Here is an 18,820-nt window from a genome sequence, read left to right on the forward strand (position 1 = left end):
AACGGAAAGCCGAGCCACGAACTGAAAGGGGCCCCATGTTTTCACATGGGACTCCTTTCCACGAATGCCAGAAACCCACTCTGACTGATGTCTAAGTGGGTTTCTTCAGCCAATCAGGGAGTGCCACGTTGTAGCACTCTCCTGATCGGCTGTGTGCTCCTGTACTGAGTGACAGGCAGCACACGGCAGTGTTACAATGTAGCGCCTATGCGCTACATTGTAACCAATGATGGGAACTTTCTGCTCAGCGGTGACGTCACTTTAGGTCAACCGCAGGGCAGAAAGTTCCCATCATTGGTTACAATGTAGCGCATAGGCGCTGCATTGTAACACTGCCGTGTGCTGCCTGTCAGTGAGGACAGGACCACACAGCTGATCAGGAGAGTGCTACAACGTGGCGCTCCCTGATTGGCTGATGAAACCCACTTAGACAGAAGTCAGAGTGGCTTTCTGGCATTCGTGGAAAGGTGACCCATGTGCAAACATGGGTCCCCTTTCAGTTCGTGGTCGGGACACCGTTTTGTTTTTTTTGTCAAGTACGTGGATTACCCCTGGATTTCCCGAGGAGCCTGGACCCCTGGATCTCGTGAGTATAATTTCTTCAACAGGTACCCCTTGGATTCTACTGGAGAAGAGGACCGACCTGCGTGGGAACTTAAGGTAAGTATGTATGTATGTGTGTATGTATGTAATAAAATTATACTTTCACGGTGTGTGTGTCTTGTCTTTTTTTGGGTATTTTTTTAGTAGTAGTACTACAGGTACCAGCGGGCCCGTTTTTCCGTCGCATGCTGGTACTTGTGGTTCTCCAAGTACCAGCATGCGGGGGAGGCTTGCTGTGCCTTGTAGTACTGCTACTAAAAACAATATCTTTTCTTTTACAACAAAGGCTATCAGCCTCCCCATCCGCAGCCCATTGGATGGGGGGGGGACAGCCTCGGGCTTCACCCCTGGCCCTTGGGTGGCTGGGGGGGGACCCATTGATTGAAGGGGTCCCCACTCCCCCAGGGTACCCCGGCCAGGGGTGACTAGTTGGATTTTTGATGCCACGGCCGCAGGGCACTATATAAAAGTGACCCCCGGCTGTGGCATTATCTGTCCAGCTAGTGGAGCCCGGTGCTGGTTTTAAAAATACGGGGGACCCCTACTCTTTTTGTCCCCCGTATTTTTGGGACCAGGACCAGGCGCAGAGCCCGATGCTGGTTGCTTAAATATGGGGGAACCCCTGTCATTTTTTCCCCCATATTTCTGCAACCAGGATCGGCTCAAAGAGCCCGAGGCTGGTTATGCTTAGGAGGGGGGACCCCACGCAATTTTTTTTTGAAAAAATAAGCACTTTCCCACCCCTTCCCACTGATATACATGCACGGATCTCATGGATCCGTGCATGCCTATCCAATCACGAATAAAAAAAAAAGGTCTGTTTTTTTTTAGCACTTTTTTACGAGTTGTAATTTTTCACGGCAGTGTTTGTTCTTTTTTTGCTTTGCACTTCTTAGTAAATTACCAAGATTCATACTTAAACAGCCGCGTTTTGACCGATGGTGTATTCATTCGTAATTTTTTACCTGAACTTGCAAAAAATTACGAATGCCCTCATCACTGCCATGATTAGTGCTTAGTAAATTACCGAGATGACACTTTGATGAAAAAACGGCATCTCGGTCAAAATCGGGAGCTTAGTAAATTTCCCCCATAATATAGTATTGACAAACAGTACTATATATTTATTGTTGTAAAAGTTTTTCTGGTGTCTAGTCTGAGATATTTATTAGTTGTATATGACAGGACTGGGATATAGATTGAATTGGGGAGCAAAGTGCAGTTCTGAGCCCAGTATGACAGCTTGAGGGGTAGGGTTTATTGTCATTTGTTATATTTCTATAAAGGAGATGTCAGGTAGGTAACCTCTATAGGCCGATGGGAATATTATTTAGCGATTGAGTTTGTGGTGTGTCATTACAGTACTCCTGTGTTCTCCTCCTGCAGGCTGTGACAGCGAGCACTGGGGCCCACACTGCAGTAACCGCTGCCAGTGTCAGAACGAGGCACTGTGTAATCCCATCACTGGAGCCTGTGTGTGCTCTGAAGGGTACAGAGGATGGCGCTGTGAGGACTGGTGTGATCCCGGGAGCTATGGCAAAGCCTGTCAGCTGAGGTGTCAGTGTCAGAATGGAGCAACATGTGACCACAGGACTGGCGAGTGCCACTGTGCCCCTGGATACACTGGGGCTTTGTGAGTACCCAGAAGACAATTACTGTTACAGAGCTAGAGGAATAGGTTCTGGTACCCGATGACTAACCAAATAAAGTAACTGTCTTATAGCTCTGTGTATTCAGTTTATTAGATTTTATGTGTAATATGTCTGACGCACAGGGGGAAATGTAATAGGGTGTGAGAATCGGAAAGTGAGAGATTTAGGTAAAATTCTACCCCCTTTTTTTTTTTTAAAGTGGCAATCATTTACATGGCAAAATCAACCTGGTTTTTCCATGTAAAAAAACAGGAGAATTTTACCAAAATCTCTCACTTTCTTATTCTCACACCCTATTTACGTTTCCCCCATTGTAAGCTTCTGTACCTGAATTTTGAGTTGTACTTGTCTGAAGTGCAGCTTTAAATCCAGCATGTGTCGAATCCAATAGATACTTAGTACCTGCGGGCTTACAATTGAACAAAATATATAAACAAACTCTACAGTGGTGTGAAACATTGTATCCTTTTATATGACTGTTACTACACACTTAAAACAGCTATATTACAGAGATCTAATAAAGGAACTTAAAAGAGTTTACAAATATTATGAATATCTGCATACTGAAGTAATTACGGCCCAATAGTGATCCAATTGGATCAATTATATATATATATATATATATATATATATATATATATCACATACATAGTAGCTGGCACTCACTGGATCCATAATGATATAGCGTATCCTGGTGCCCTCACATGCTGGTATCCCCAGCAGTATGTACACAACAAGCAGGTGCGGCACTCAGGAAAAAATGACAGACTCAGGAAAGTTGTATATCAACTTTCCTGAGTCTGTAATTTTTTCCTGAGTGCCGCACCTGCTTGTTGTGTATATATATATATATTTATATATGTTCTATATATTTTTACTGATATCAGTATATGTAACATTTTATGTTTTATGTATTGTTTTTTTTTTTCTATTTAAATAAATAATTAATTAATTTAACCTCTCCGTATATATATTCCCTGTGAGTTCTGACCCCATGACCACCACTATCTTTTAATCCTCATATGTATATTTTTGCAGTGTTAAAGCCGCACTACCTAATAAAAAGTGGTTGTGCACAGTCTCCCATTCCTAGCCTTTTCTTATGATTATGATGACTGATGTATTTTTGCCCCAGATTAAGATTTACCCTCTTCCTTCCTCTATAATGGCCACAGACAAAATTTGTCAGGGTATGCCCAGATGGAGAACCACTCACAATTCGCAATCATGAAATTGCAGCTTTTTATTGGTTGAACCGCTCACACATCACCCTCTGCTTCCATTTAAAGGAGGTTAGCAGCGATGGCAGCACTGACCATATCGTGCAGGGGGGAACTGCTTGGCACATGTAAATATACATGTTATCATGTATTTAATATATATGCTGGAGGGTCCCCAGGGATCGGATGTGCTGAGTGTATCTAGAGCCGTGCGTAAGGTTTCATACACTCCTTAACCTGCTCCCAGACTCCTGTGAAACTAACCAATGGGAGTCTGGGGATGGGCTTAGAAGGAGTGTGTGAAGCCTTATGCTGATTCCCGGGTGCCGCACAGTTTCAGGTACATTCAGCCAGTGGCGGACATAGTGAGTGGTGGTCCCAGGTGCAAAAGTATACTTTGGGCCCCCCCTCCTCTGACCCACTCCAAGTTCATAATAAGACACACGCCAGTAAGTGACATGGAGAGGCACATGATGACAGGGAGAACAATGGGTGGCAGAGAGAGGCACAGAGTGACAGGGAGAGGTAAAAGGTAGTGCCAGTGGGTTACAGGGAAAGGGTGACAGGAATACAATAACACGTCCTGTACTGTGCAGAGAACAGGGGAAATGTACCTTTGTAGGGGTGGGTGTTGAAAGAAGTGTGCGCAACTGCACAGACTCTAGTCTTCCTGTGCTTAAGGAATGCTTCATGCACTATCCCAAGATGGCCACAAAGATCACTATTGAGAATGTGCAGGGCCATCTTATTTCTTTACTTTATAAGTCTGTGTAGTGCCATGATGGGAGTCAGAAGTCTCCTACTAGCAGGTAAATGTATTATAGTGGCACGATCACACTTCCAGCTTCGCCTTATTGCCGAGGTGAAGCAGAAAGGGACATCGACAAGATGTACTAACAGTGCCGAAGCTCTGTGTCTCCCTGTCCCCGCCGGCTCCAGTGCGCCTGCGTGGGATCCACAATGTAATCTTTTCTCATGTATAGTAGTCTTCCTTTCCTAGTTATCACTCCCCTCCTTGGCTTACAATAGCCCTGAATCTGGCTGCTGCACACATAGGTGGTCATTCCGAGTTGATCGCAGCAGCTATTTTGTTAGCAGTTGGGCAAAACCATGTCCACTGCAGGGAGGCAAATATAACATGTGCAGAGAGAGTTAGATTTGGGTGTGGTGTGTTCAATCTGCAATCTAAATTGCAGTGTAAAGATAAAGCAGCCAGTATTTACCCTGCACAGAAACAAAATAACCCACCCAAATCTAACTCTCTCTGCACATGTTATATCTGCCCTCCTTGCAGTGCACATGGATTTGCCCAACTGCTAACAAAGTTCCTGCTGCGATCAACTCAGAATTACCCCCATAGAGCATATTATGGTGCTGTGACTAAATCGTGGCCATAGGATAGATATTTGGGCTTCCAAGGCATTCACTCATATTACAGGAGGAAAAGTGGCTGAGATTCTGTTATAAGCACAGCAGTAGTTGCTTCAGACTGCACATTGCAAAGGAGCATTCTCATTGTGTAGTGTTACAGTTGTTTGTGTTTCCATCCCTATGATAGCTGTGAAGAGCTGTGTCCACCTGGAAGTCACGGAGCACTGTGTGAGCTGCGCTGTCCATGCCAAAATGGAGGTGTATGTCACCATGTGACCGGCGAGTGTTCCTGTCCAGCAGGGTGGACGGTACGAAATCTTGTTTTCACTTTCTGTGTTGACCATAACAACAGTGCATCACATTGTTCTCACAGAAAAGTGGTTTCACAACTCCAACCTTCATGTGCCCCCAATAGGTCATGTTTTCAGGATTTCCCTCTGCGGAAAAGGGTGGCATAATTACTGACACAGCAAAATACATGAACTCACTTGTCCATGACTAAAAAATACACAAAACATGGACTACTGGTGGTACTGGAGGACTGGATAACCACTGTCCTAGTAAATTAATAACTCATAATTTGAATGACTCATTCTCACTTTTCTCATCCCTCTATATAGGGTTCTGTCTGTGCCCAGCCATGCCCCTCAGGGAAATATGGAGTAAACTGCAGCCAGGAATGCCAGTGTCACAATGGAGGACAGTGTGACCCTGTGACTGGAAGGTGCCAGTGTGCGGCAGGATACACTGGAGAGAGGTAAAAATTGTAACTCACTGCAGCCACCTAGTGGTGATCTCTGCTTTCACCAGCTTCTTGCCAGAGTAACCTACTTGTAGCTCCTATATGTAACCTAGGACTATTGTCAGGATAGGATTAATAGTTACTGTAGGAAAGGATGCATGGTAGACGTCCCTACTATGATCATAGTACTACACTGTATTGCTATGCTGAAATGTTCCATTGCTTTGCATTCAATTTTAAATTCCTGAGACTATGCAATGATGCTGCAACTCTGTCTATACCTCTGCAGTGTAACCCAAACTATACATTGCTGCACTCTGCGTTTGTCATTTGCAGTGCCTGGGGCTCATGTGAGAACACTACAGAATAACATAACCTATGCAAGGCTGCTCCATCTCCTGCCGAAGCAAATAGTGCAATATAAACCTGCTTATTACACTCATAATTCTGCAAGTAGTATACAGGGGGGGGCAGCAGAGGATCAGTTCTATGGGGTGTGATTACATTCAGTACAACCGCACTTTAAGAGTGTTTCAAATTATTATTTTTTAAACGACTTACTCTTCTTATGAAACGTCTTTGTCTATTGTCAAAGCCTTGTTCAGAGATGTAAAGCGGTGTAGGTACATAGGGGGTCATTCAGATCTGATTACTGCTGTGCGTTTTCGCACAGCGGGCGATCAGGTACTAACTGCGCATGCGTATGCACCACAATGCGCACGCGCTTCGGACAGCAACAAAGGGCACCGCTGGTCAGCGATGGGATTGTGCGAAAAATCAGTTTGCTCGGGCGTTCGCAAGGTGATTGACAAGAGGAGGCCGTTTGTGAGTGGTAACTGACCTTTTACTGGGAGTGTCCGGAATAACGCAGGCGTGTCCAAGCGTTTTCAGGGAGTGTGTCTGATGTCAGCTCCGGCCCCGATCAGCCTGATGTGATCGCACTGTAGGAGTAAGTTCTGGGCTGCGCGGAGACTGCACAAAGTAGATATTAGCAGCTCAGCGTACACATAGTCGCACACTTGCACGGCAAATATACACTACTCCTGGAGGTGGCAACTATCTGAATGCAGGACAGCAAAATTAGCAGCCCAGCGATCAGATCTGAATGACCCTCACAGTTCAATGCCTGGAGTAGCATTTTCCACGGGGCCTGGTACGTTATGCCAGGGTGTCTTGTATTCTGTTAAGGATCATTATCTAAACACAGAAATGGATAAGACATTGGGGGTCATTCCGACCCGATCGCTCGCCGCAGTTTGTTGCAGCGCAGGGATCGGGTCGGAACTGCGCATGCGCTGGTGCTGCAGTGTGCCGGCGCATGGCAGCTGTCGTTGCCTAGCGATCGCCTCTGAGACAGAGGCGGTCGCTGGGCGGGAGGGGGCTGGACGGCGGCGTTAAGCCGCCATTTAGGGGGCGCGGTCCGGCCAACGCAGGCGTGGCTGGACCATTGGGGAGGGGGCGGGCCACGGCGGCTGCGTGACGTCACACGCAGCTGCTGTAGGCCGGGGAACGACGAGTAGCTCCCGGCCAGCACACTAAAGCTGCGTTGGTCGGGAGCTACTCTTGTAGTGCACTTTTGCTGGGGGGGGGGGCACTGACATACGGGGCGGACTAGCCCTGTTCTGGTCGTCCCCCCGCATGTCAGTGTGAATGATCGTCGCTGTGCTAAATTTAGCACAGCTACGATCAACTCGGAATGACCCCCATTGTGTACCATTCTGACCTGGAGCCCTGTCTCTGTTGTTTGCGCAGAAAAACAAAACATAAAAACATTTTAGGGTCATTTGGGCCCCTCATATCACACACTTACACCTGGCCCTCATTCCGAGTTGATCGCTCGCTAGCTACATTTTGCAGCCGTGCAAATGTATAGTCGTCGCCCACGGGGGAGTGTATTTTCGCTTTGCAAGTGTGCGATCACATGTGCAGCCAAGCGGGACGAAAACGTTTTTTGCAGTTCCTGAGTAGCTCTGGACTTATTCAGCCCTTGCGATCACTTCAGCCTGTCCGGTACCAGAATTGACGTCAGACACCCGCCCTGTAAACGCCTGGACACGCCTGCATTTTCCCTACCACTCCCAGAAAACAGTCAGTTGACACCCATAAACGCCTTTTTTCTGTCAATCTCCTTGCGATCAGCTGTGCGAATGGAATCGTCGCTAGAAGCATTGCACAGCAACAATGCTGTTTGTACCCGTACGACGCGCGTGCGCATTGCGGAGCATATGCACGTGCAGTAGTAACCTGATCACTGTGCTGCGAAAATCGACAGCGTGCGATCAACTCGGAATGAGGGCCTCTATGCCCTCAATGCTTATACAGTATTATTTGTGTGAAGTAAGAGTTTGTTTATTCCATGTGTCAGAGATTTTACTGCTCCTCTGCTTTTATTTTCTTCTAGAGTAACCTTTGCCTTCATGTGGAAGTTGCTTGTCTGTTTAATTAACATGTTTGAGACATTACGCTACCTGCTGCTGTAAACAATAATGTTTGATGGGTTTTAAGATCCGCAGAAGTCGCCAGTGGACAATTGAAATGACACAGGGTTCAATAAAAAAACTCAATACTTTGTTTTATTAAAGAGGAAGTGAATGTGTTTTACATGTCCGTGACAATGGCACCTCTATAGCATTATCATCATTGCCTGGGAAGCGGCTGAACAATGGCAGTACCTGTGAGGTCAGGTCAGAGGCTCTCTCAGGCAGTGTTGTCCCAACATCACTTGTAGGTCTCCAGGATGTGCGTAATGGTCAGTGTGCGCAAACAAGGTGTGGCTATTAATTAACAAGACTGATGATATAATTTATGTTTAATTATAGTAAGTACTGTATGTACTCCCCTTCTGCATCCACACACACCGGTGCATTCTTACTTTCCATTGGTCAAGTCCGTGCTGTTGCTCATTATCTGTCAGCTGTCTCAACAGCTCTGTCGTTTTCTTCTTTACCTCAGTAACTGGTGCAAAATGGGTTCCTTTTAGTACAGATTTGACTATAGGGAAAAGAAAGAAGTCACATGGTGCAAGGTGTGGGGAGTAAGAAGGGTGTTCTAACACTGCAATCTGTTTCTCAGCCAAAAACTGCTGCACAGAGAGAGCTATGTGGGCTGGGGCATTTGTCCTGATGGAGAATGAAACCATTTTTTTTGCACAACTCTGGCCTACAGTATTTCTTCTGATTCTTTTGTGGAAACTTTCTAGAACATTTTTGTAGTAATGTTGATTCACTGTTGCACCTTCTGGTACCCAGTCTGCCAAAATAACACCTTTGATGTCAAAGAAAACAATTAACATGGCTTTGAATTTGTATTTACTTTGACGTACTTTCTTCAGTTTTGGTGACAATGGTGTTTTCCAATGCATTGATTGGCATTTTCACCACAAGTAATAACTTTATCTAAAAATGTGAATCTGCTTGACTTTGGGAGTGATTCAGACCTGATCGCTGGGTTGCAAACTTTGCTGTCCTGCGTTCAGATATTTGCCGCCTCCAGGGGGAGTGTAAATTCGCCGTGCAAGTGTGAGATCCTATGTGTACGCCGAGCTGCTAAAATCCACTTCATGCAGTCTTTGCGCAGCCCAGGACTTACTCCTCCAGTGCGATGAGAACAGGTTGATCGGGGCCGGAGCTGACATCAGACACCCTCCTTGAAAACACTTGGACACGCCTGCGTTTTTCCTGACACTCCCAGTAAACGGTCAGTTACCGCCCACAAACGGCCTCCTCCTGTCAATCACCTTGCGAATGCCGGTGCGATTAGACTTTTCACACCATGCCGTCGCTGACTGGTGATGCCCTTTGTTGCTGAGCGAAGCGCGTGCGCATTGCGTTGCATGCACAGTTAATACCTGATCGCCTGCTGTGTGAAAACGCACAGCAGCGATCAGATCTGAATACCCCCTTTGTTCCTAAATGTCTGTACAAATTCACTTTCAATTTTCTTTCTGCTCAGAACCATCTTAGCACAAACTTTTGCCATGTTAAGATCTTGATGCAGAACTTGCCAAACGGCTCCTTTATTGATATTTTAAATTTTGCTAACATTCGGATGCTGATCCAATTCGAACAGTTGTCACAATTTTTGCCACATTTTCATTTGTTTTTGATGTGCAAGGCCTTCCGGGGCGTTCATCATCTTCAACATCCTCACAACCTCACTAAGGGGGAATTCAGTTCTGGGCGAAGGGGGTGTATTGCTGTTGGTGAGGCGTTTAAACGCTGGCAACGGCAGCCAGTGTGGTAGTGTTGGGCGGATTTGCTGGGCGAATCCGTGCTGCACCTAATTGAATACCGCCCTTTATATCTTCTGTGCCACTCAAACATACATGCATGTGACATACAATCTGCCCCGTAAGCCGAGTTAGCATACGGAAAAATTTGGTGGGCGTTTTGATCAATTTAACCAATTTCTTGCGTTTGCACATTGCTCTACTTTTGAACTAAGCATTTGTACAACGCACGGGAAAAACACAACTTCTTTGTACACTGTGTGACAGCAAACTATTTGTGTGATAGGTGGGAAACCTGCAAAACCATTTTGGGATAGTCCAAGATCAATGTTCCCCCACTCCGTTTAACTCTCGCAGTATGGTTTCTTTTTTATACAGTAAGTACAGTCTAGTTATTTAATAGTCACACCTCCTATTACCAGTACATACAGTACAGTAGTCTGAACCTTCTGCATTTTCCTGCCCACCGCTACACATGCCGCACTGGCAAAGTAGTCTGGTATGATGTAAGGTGCCATTACATCATGCACTCATCACCCCAACATCACATTATATGCATCACTCCCAGAGTAGCCGGATCACTATGGGATGTGCTGCGTCGGCAGATGAATGCATACAGGCGTATGGACTTCTCTGCACTGAACATGCCCAAAATGAAATGAAAATTGTCTGATAACTCTCTGTAGCTGATGTCCAGTCAATGCTGCACCTTTGTGCCTACCATGGCAGAGTAGAGCTGCAGCCTGCGGGCGTCTCAGTAGACAGTGCATCGGCTGAAGCATTAGCAGAATGCAGTAACGGCTGCAATGAAAGCGGCAGCTGCTACGGCTTAGCGTCCACCTCTGAATCAGGGGGATTACTTTTCAGATATAAAGCACATAACGTGCGCTGATACCACCTCTCCCCCATAACACCATTTAATACATCTACCCCATAGTATCTAATAGGGTTTGAGGTAACACTAAGGTTTAAAAAGGGGCAGACTAGATGGGCCAAGTGGTTCTTATCTGCCGTCAAATTCTATGACTTTTGTTACTTTTTGTAGTGAACAGACTGCTCTGGCATGTTCTCAGTCTCTTGCACCATTTGTAACTATGTATGTGTCTAGAAGTGACATACAGAGGGGGTTATTCAGAGATGAACGCAGATGGCTGCATACGCAGCTGTATCTGCATTCATTTCTGCACATGCTGGGGGCCGCCCAGAACAGGGCAAGGCCGCCGAGCATGTGTGAGGCCGCCTCCCAATGCGTCCACAATCTAATTTCGGACGCATCAGAACTAAGGTTGACCCCTGGCATCAAGCCGTCAGCTGCCTTTTTTTATCGGAGGTGCTGCCTGTGACGTCATGAAGCCGCCTCGAAAATGGTCCCGGCCCGTGCCTGTTCGCCCCGCCCCCCAACGGCGCATCGCCGCTTGAAAACGCCCATAGCTGTGAATAACATTGCGGTCGCATCTATCGGGGATACAACCGCAATGTGTACAGTATGTCCGTGCAGCCCCTGTGCATGTGCAGTGTGCCACCAATGACCCTCATAGTCTATAAGCTATGCTTTATGGCTATAATTGTGCTACTGAAAATAATGATCTAATCTTTCACTGCCTTATTTATCTTTTGTAATCATCTGTTAAATTGTTCCATATACAGTAGTTTGTATATATGACTATATTACCGTAAACTGTTTCTCTTTCATCTGTATTAAAAGTGTAGAGCCTCCCTTATTCTGAATAGTTGTGTACGGTTTGTTGTGTCCTTGTTTTCTCCTTCATGTGTCCTTGTTTTCTCCTTCATGGAAATAATTTTATTAAAATGTAATCTCATGACAAACCTGGTTTACATGATTGTTTGGAATATATTCCATTGGCATTCATGAGGAAGCCTTGTGTGTCAGAATATGACCCTTTATTAGAAAATACCCAATAATTTCTCTTACAAACAGTAACCTTAGGTTTGGTAGCTGAAAGCTACAGTATGTGAGGCTGTTGCACGCACGTGCTTGAGGCAAGAGGTGAGAACACATCTTCAACCTTCTGTGATTATCTGTTGTGTTCATTAATAGGGTGTTTGTATAAAATTCATTAGCAGCCTGAGCTGTTTGATCTCTAACTAAACAAGTTAGCAGAATTGCTTGTTTGTGAAGGGGGAGCTAATTATGTAAAGGACATGAGTCGTCAATATTTAATTTCCAGTTGCAGTATCCTTGTGGTTGATAGAACCTTAACCTATTCCTTTCCAAATGCAGCTCTCACGTCTAGCAAATACCACTCATACAAGACGTTTCACCCACTCGCACAGAGCATTGGGCATTTTTACATGAGGGATCACAGAGTTTTCCATGTGCTGGCCACAACTTGACCTCTTTCTGCTTTTCTATGGACACCTGCTTATCTGCAAGCCTTTCATATGTTCTTTTGTCCATCAAAAAAATTTTTATACATGATCTAGCAATCTAAATACTAATAAAGGTCGCAAGTTCCCAGTTCTTCTCACTTCATGATGCCAGCAGCAGGAATATGAAGGTGATTACTGAAGGTTTTTTTTTTTTTTTAATAATGCTGAAAACCTGAACAAGTAAATAAGAATGTGTGTATAGGGTTTTAATCCATGTAATCCCCCGTACACGCCGGCAGGTCTACATTAGTGTAATTCTGGATATTTTATAGTATAGTTCATATTATATTGATTTTCTGTTTCCCCCTAGGGTGTACTAATCCTTTATTAATGTCACTGACGGAGCAGGCAACAGAGCAGAAAGTGTTAAGCGAGACTTGTCCTTGCTCTGGATAACTAGTAATTAGTATTCCATGTGCAGTTTCTGGACCCCAGCCTGTGCAGGGACACAGTCCCCTATCCCCTGCTGGAGTGGTCTTCTTCCCAGCGTGCCCGGCACACATGTTATAAAGCAGTTCCCTTTGTTGCTGATATACATGGGGTATCAAATAGGGTACACTGTATATTGGCGTTATAAGAAAACACCAAATATAGCATTTATCTGTCAATGAATCTACTGGCATTAAATAGAAAATAATCCTGGAATCTGATTTTGACCATATAACTTCTTATTCTAAAGTAGCCTTATTTTTCCCGGCAGTGTCATATGCAGCCATGTGTGATTATGTGTGCCACATCCCAGCAGGTACATATATACTGTGCTGGCCTCACTCCCGGTGCAGTCAGAATGAGGCAGGCTGGTGTTCTAGGCACGGCATGTAGGAGGTGAGGAGACTTTGATCCTGTACACAAAGGTCTCATCCATAGCTTACAGAGTTCTGCCTGCAGAGCAATGGTGACCCCCCACCCCTTCCCCACCAGAGCTTAGGTGTACATGAGTTTATGTAAAAGCTGCTTAAAATAATAAAATAATCCTTGTGTTCATGTAGTGTTTAATACACCAGATATATTTATCAAGTGGCTTGCAGCATAGGCAAAGAACTAGGCACCAATATATGGAGATGATTTACTCATAAACAGGAATTTTTTCTATTGTATTAATGAAAAAACAATGACACCAATACAGCACCTTTGTGTGAGTCAGTATTCATGTGAGTGCAGCCAACTCATATACACTAGTAGGCAGGGTTCAAGTGGAGAGAGAGAATGTACCAACCAATCAGCTTCTGTCATTTTTTCAACACTGCCTGTAAAATGACAGTGATGAGTTGTCCAGTTTGTCTCTCTCAAGCCTTGATAAATCTCTACACCATTGCAGTGAATTGAACTCCCCCCCATTAGGCCTCTGGAGCATTTGGGTGAAGGCACTCCACAATCAGCAACATCGCTAACCACCTTTAGTGAATAACACAGAAGAATGACAAAAAGATAATATTTTATATTTGGTAGAAGTTGCAGAATTGCAAGTACTGTATAGGCAAATGCACTAAAGCACATCATTGTATTATTCTTATTATTAGCCATAGTGTTTCAGTGGATTTATGCGAGATAGTACGATACTGGTCTGCCTTACTGATCAACACATAAAAACAAATATTTTTTACCAGGAAATACTCATTTTATATACTTTGATACCAATGTTGTTACCCATGTTTATTTAGCTGTTCTCGTCTTACTATTTAGGTGCCAGGAGGAGTGCCCTGTTGGTACGTACGGTTACCAGTGTGCAGAGAGATGTGACTGCCAAAATGGAGCCAAGTGTTACCACATCAATGGGGCATGCTTGTGCGAGCCAGGCTTTAAGGGCATCCTTTGTGAGGAGCGTGTGTGCGCAGAGGGGTTGTATGGCCTCAAATGTAACAAGAACTGCCCATGTAACCTGACCAACACCCGTGGGTATGTATAATATTGTTTGCTTTGTATGATTTCATGAGGATAGATGATATGACTAACACGGACATTAAAACATGTTTTATGCTACTGTAAAGACTTGAGTTTATTTGTTACTAAAATCACTGGGGAAACTATCTTATATCAAACTCACTGTTGGAATTATCCCATACCAGACTCACTTGTGAAACTATCCCATACCAGGCTCACTGGTGAAACTATCCCATACCGGACTGACTGGTGAAACTATCCCATACCAGACTCACTGGTGAAACTATACCATACCGGACTGACTGGTGAAACTATCCCATACCAGACTCACTGGTGAAACTATACCATACCGGACTCACTGGTGAAACTATCCCATACCGGACTCACTGGTGAAACTATCCCATACCGGACTCACTGGTGAAACTATCTCATACCGGACTCATACCAAACTATGCCAAATAAAACTCACTGGTGAAGTCATCTGATACTGAACTCACTGGTGAAACCATCTCACTCCAAACTCACTAGAGATAAATGGTGAAAAATTCTGATGCTGAACTCGTTGGTGAAAACATCCAATACCAAATTCACCTGTGTGATACAAAACTCACTTGTGAAACCATCTCATAACAAACTCCTAGTGAAATCCATTAATAGTTAAGTCATTAGTTGAAGTCATTAGTGAAAACATTCGATACTGAACTTTCTAGAGAAAACCTTTGATACCGAACTCACTGGTGAAACCATCTCATAACAAACTCATTGGTGAACATCCAATACTGAACCCACTAGTGAACCATCTGTTACTGCACTCACTGGTGAATCCATCTGATACAGATCTCACTGGTGAAATCATCTGATAATGAACTCATTGGTGAAACCACCTGATCATGAACTCACTGGTGAAAACCATCAATATTGAACTCATCAGTAAAGACATTTGATACTGAACTCACTGGTGCAAACATCTGATCCCAAACTCAATGGTGATACAATTTAATACCGAACTCTCCGGTGAAACCATTGATACTGAACGCATCTGATACTGAAGTCAATAGTGAACCCATCCCACACTGAAATAACTGGTGAAAAAATCTGATGCTGAACTCATTGATGAAAACATCCAATACCAAACTTACTGATGAAACTGTATGACACCAAACTCACTGGTGAAACCATTCCATAATAAACTAAATAGTGGAAACATTCGATACTGAGCCCACTAGTGAAAGCATTCCATACTGAACTCACTGGTGAAAATATCCAATACTGAACTCACAGGTGAAATCAATTTGTGACAGTCAAACTGTGAAATGAATGTAGACATGAATTATACCACCACTGAAGCTCAGCAGTCATGTCATTTAGTGAATGCACAATGCTAACTTCTGTCCCTGTTACTCGGTGCCCTGATCTGTGTCTCTCTTCTGAGCAAAAGATGTGAGGAGTTTCCAGATTTACTTTATGGTTCTTATATTCTCCGGCTGAACTCATGTTTGCAAAATAATATGTCTGTCTCTCTCTCCGCACATTTAAATAATATATTTTCTCCCTGAGGAGTTGGATTACAGCAGATGAATGAATTGCAGGGTTACTGCGGGTGGATGAATTGCAGGAAGTAGGGTCTCAGCCTTGCTGGCCGCTGACACCTCGATGTATTGTTTTAATTAGTTGTAATGCACACCCCACAGCTCCAAGCTAACACGTTTTTCTCTCTTCTATCCCAGCTGCCACCCGCTGTCTGGGGAGTGCACCTGCAGGGCAGGTTGGAGTGGCCTGTACTGCGAGGAACCCTGCCGCCCTGGGTTCTATGGGGAGGGCTGCCAACAGATGTGCGCCTGTCACAATGGGGCGGACTGTGACAGTATGACAGGGAGGTGTCTCTGTGCTCCTGGATTCACGGTAAGGACAGGGCTAAGCACCGCTTTTTACTTCCTTTGGTCTGGGCTCCTCCCGGCTTCCTGGCTAGTATATTTCATCATTTAACTACCTAATCCTCAAGACCTCAGTCATGTGTGTTTATAACGTTCTGCCTTCGTTATTCAGCAACAGTACAATCATAGACATTTATTGTGCACTACTACATATACAATATTATATGATATTTTGGTCATTAAAGTGTTATTTCTAGCTACTCTTTCATGAATCTTCTTACCGCTATTTGGAGTAGTATTTTCTGGACGAGACAGATACAATCTTACATCATTAATTAGAACAGAGAATGACAATGGATTATTATCACTAGTTTCTAAAATACTTTATTTGAGCATTTGTTTGTTTTTATCTAATTTAATGTTATGCTTATGGAAATTAAACCACTCTATCCGTCCCTCCCAAACAGGATTGTGCATTTGCATCAACAGAGAGACAGTGTTCTCAGGCACTACGACTTTCAGGGTCCTGTTGCCACCAGCTGATCTTTTATGACATTTCTATAGTTACTTTATTTTTTATTTTTTTACTTTCTTGTCCTGCAGGTCTCATTCAAGAGATAAGCAGTTTGATTAGTAACATGTGCAGGCATTAGAGCTTTGTAATCCGCAGATTTCCTGGTGAGGGTTTAAATTGGCAAAATGGGGGTTTGGAATCTACAATTATATATCCCTGCTGGCAAATCCACTGCCCTGCAGGCTTGTAAGCAGACATTAGATCCAATGTAATATACTGTATGATCACTGCATCCCATGTAAGGGCATTATGTAAGAGCCAAGAACTATGTCTTGGAATTCCTTAGTTTATTTTGTTATATGTTTACAGTGTGTATGAATGGTGAACACACTGTTCTAGGAAACACAAAAATAATAATAATACGTAGTGATTTTGTATTCTCATTTGCCTGGAACATTTGATTGGATAAGGTGCGAGTTAGTTGGGGGGGTAGGGGGGGCGATGACATAATAAGCGGTGCAACCATGCTGAGACTTCTAGAACCATGCAGGAGAAAGAAGACTGCAGGTGAACACTCTAAGCACTAAGAATATAGATAGTCAAAATAATTTTGATCAACTCTTACATTAGCATAGAATACAAGTGACGTTCCTAGCACGTTTGTCCAAAAATGTGGCCCCATGCACCGCGTCCAGGTGAACATCATCAGATGAGTACAAAAGGCTACTGCTGCTCCTCACGTCTATGAGGGGAATTCAAGTGTTCCATGCGCCGGTGGCCACTAGATGGCTCCTGAACAGAGCAGTTCAAGTGTTGCTTAGTTCGTGCACATACAGCCGCTGGTGTTGACTTTACTGTTATGTTGTTCCGTCATTTTGATGGGCTGGAAAACTAGTCCATAATACTAACACATATCAATTTATCCAGGTCTTACCTTTAAATAATGTGCATTCTAATATGTGGACAGTAATGTAGGAACCTGTGCTGATTAAAAACATCCAAGGGCAGATGGGAGGAAGGGAGGGGTGCTAGTACCAAACTGAAGGAGTAAAATGTGTAGGTACTTTCAAATGAGCGCAGTAGGTAGTAGAGTGCTGCCCAGGTCCAAGAACAAAGGAGACAAACACAAATCTCCAGCAATGGATTCAAGAAAAAAGCGGTATTGGACCCCTGGCGCACTACAGTGCGCCAGGGGTCCAATACCGCTTTTTTCTTGAATCCAAACTGAAGGAGTCTCAATCTTCAAGTCTACAATATATACACAAATATAGAGGAAAGTTGGGAATGCACTGCACTCCCTAATTTTAAACATAAGAGGTTCTTATCATGCTAAGCCTTCTAGGACCATACAGGAAAAGGAAAAATATAGATCACACCCTTAAATTGATTGGATTTTAGATCGCAAGCTCTGGTGTTTGTCTTTCTACATGCACTTCTAAAAATTAATGAAAAGCCAGTGTCTATGTTCCCCCCCATGGCTGCAGCCTCATTAGTTCTTGTGAAGAGACTACCCCCGCATCTTAAATCTTAACAAGTTTGTAGTGCCGGACACTCATATTTATTTGCTAAGCTCAGCTGTTGGCTCGGGAAATGCTGTAGCAGCAGAAAAAAAAACCTCCAGAACGGCCCACGGAGTTCAAATGCCACCGTGCTGCAATAGTCTCAGGAGCACGGACTGGCTGTACTACGCTCAGTCTTCACACACATACACTGCTCACATCATATGAGGCAATGAGTAAATTTGCTGTTTCACACAGTCATCATCCTCCTTACTGTATGAGTGATGCACGTTGGCTGTAGGGGAGTGGAGAAAGTTAAGTGGACACAGTGTCACTAATATAACTATGGAGATGTGGTTCGTTTATAGACTGTATTGGATAAGGGTAAAACTCTGGAGTGATAATGACTGGAACATGCAGGCACTAGCTGAGGGCCAGTACTTCATACATCTGTATATTGAGGGCTCAGCATTTTGAACTGTGGGTTAGATCCTCGTTTGTCCTGTAGGAGTGATTTATACAGATTTGCGGGAATGATTAACGCCTGAACTGTGACATTAATTTACATTTATAATATGGGAATAACTTGCAGATGGGCTCTGGCAGGAATTCGTATCTGTATTGCGGCAGGGAATCTTGCGAGTAAAATGATTGCTGACTATCAATTAAACAGATTTTTATTTGGGACACTTGGATCAATTTGTTTCACTGGAAATATTTGTATTATGACATTGATGCGCTTGTAGAGGAAATGGTGATCAATTTATATACTAAGGGCCTGGTGCAGAGTTGAAATACATTGCTGCAAAGGACGGTGCACTCAGAAATGCATATATTCGCCATAT

General features: G+C 44.0%; 1 protein-coding gene and 1 long non-coding RNA gene across 8 annotated transcripts in view; one reads left to right on the forward strand and one right to left on the reverse strand.

The window, feature by feature from the left end:
• MEGF11 (multiple EGF like domains 11) overlaps positions 1–18,820 on the forward strand; it is a 664,806-nt gene that overhangs the window by 416,098 nt on the left and 229,888 nt on the right. For all 7 annotated transcript variants that reach the window (XM_063925579.1, XM_063925580.1, XM_063925578.1 and 4 more), the window contains 5 exons: positions 1,990–2,236; positions 5,034–5,154; positions 5,467–5,603; positions 13,891–14,103; positions 15,816–15,990. In XM_063925579.1, the coding sequence (XP_063781649.1) occupies positions 1,990–2,236; positions 5,034–5,154; positions 5,467–5,603; positions 13,891–14,103; positions 15,816–15,990 (893 nt within the window). The remainder of the gene's footprint in view (positions 1–1,989; positions 2,237–5,033; positions 5,155–5,466; positions 5,604–13,890; positions 14,104–15,815; positions 15,991–18,820) is intronic.
• LOC134931833 (uncharacterized) overlaps positions 5,148–18,820 on the reverse strand; it is a 215,047-nt gene continuing 201,374 nt past the window's right edge. Inside the window, exon 3 of the long non-coding RNA XR_010179181.1 lies at positions 5,148–5,283. This is a non-coding gene — a long non-coding RNA (uncharacterized LOC134931833). The remainder of the gene's footprint in view (positions 5,284–18,820) is intronic.

The sequence above is a fragment of the Pseudophryne corroboree genome, chromosome 6, assembly GCF_028390025.1.
Source record: "Pseudophryne corroboree isolate aPseCor3 chromosome 6, aPseCor3.hap2, whole genome shotgun sequence".
In the NCBI taxonomy this organism is placed as follows: Eukaryota; Metazoa; Chordata; class Amphibia; order Anura; family Myobatrachidae; genus Pseudophryne; species Pseudophryne corroboree.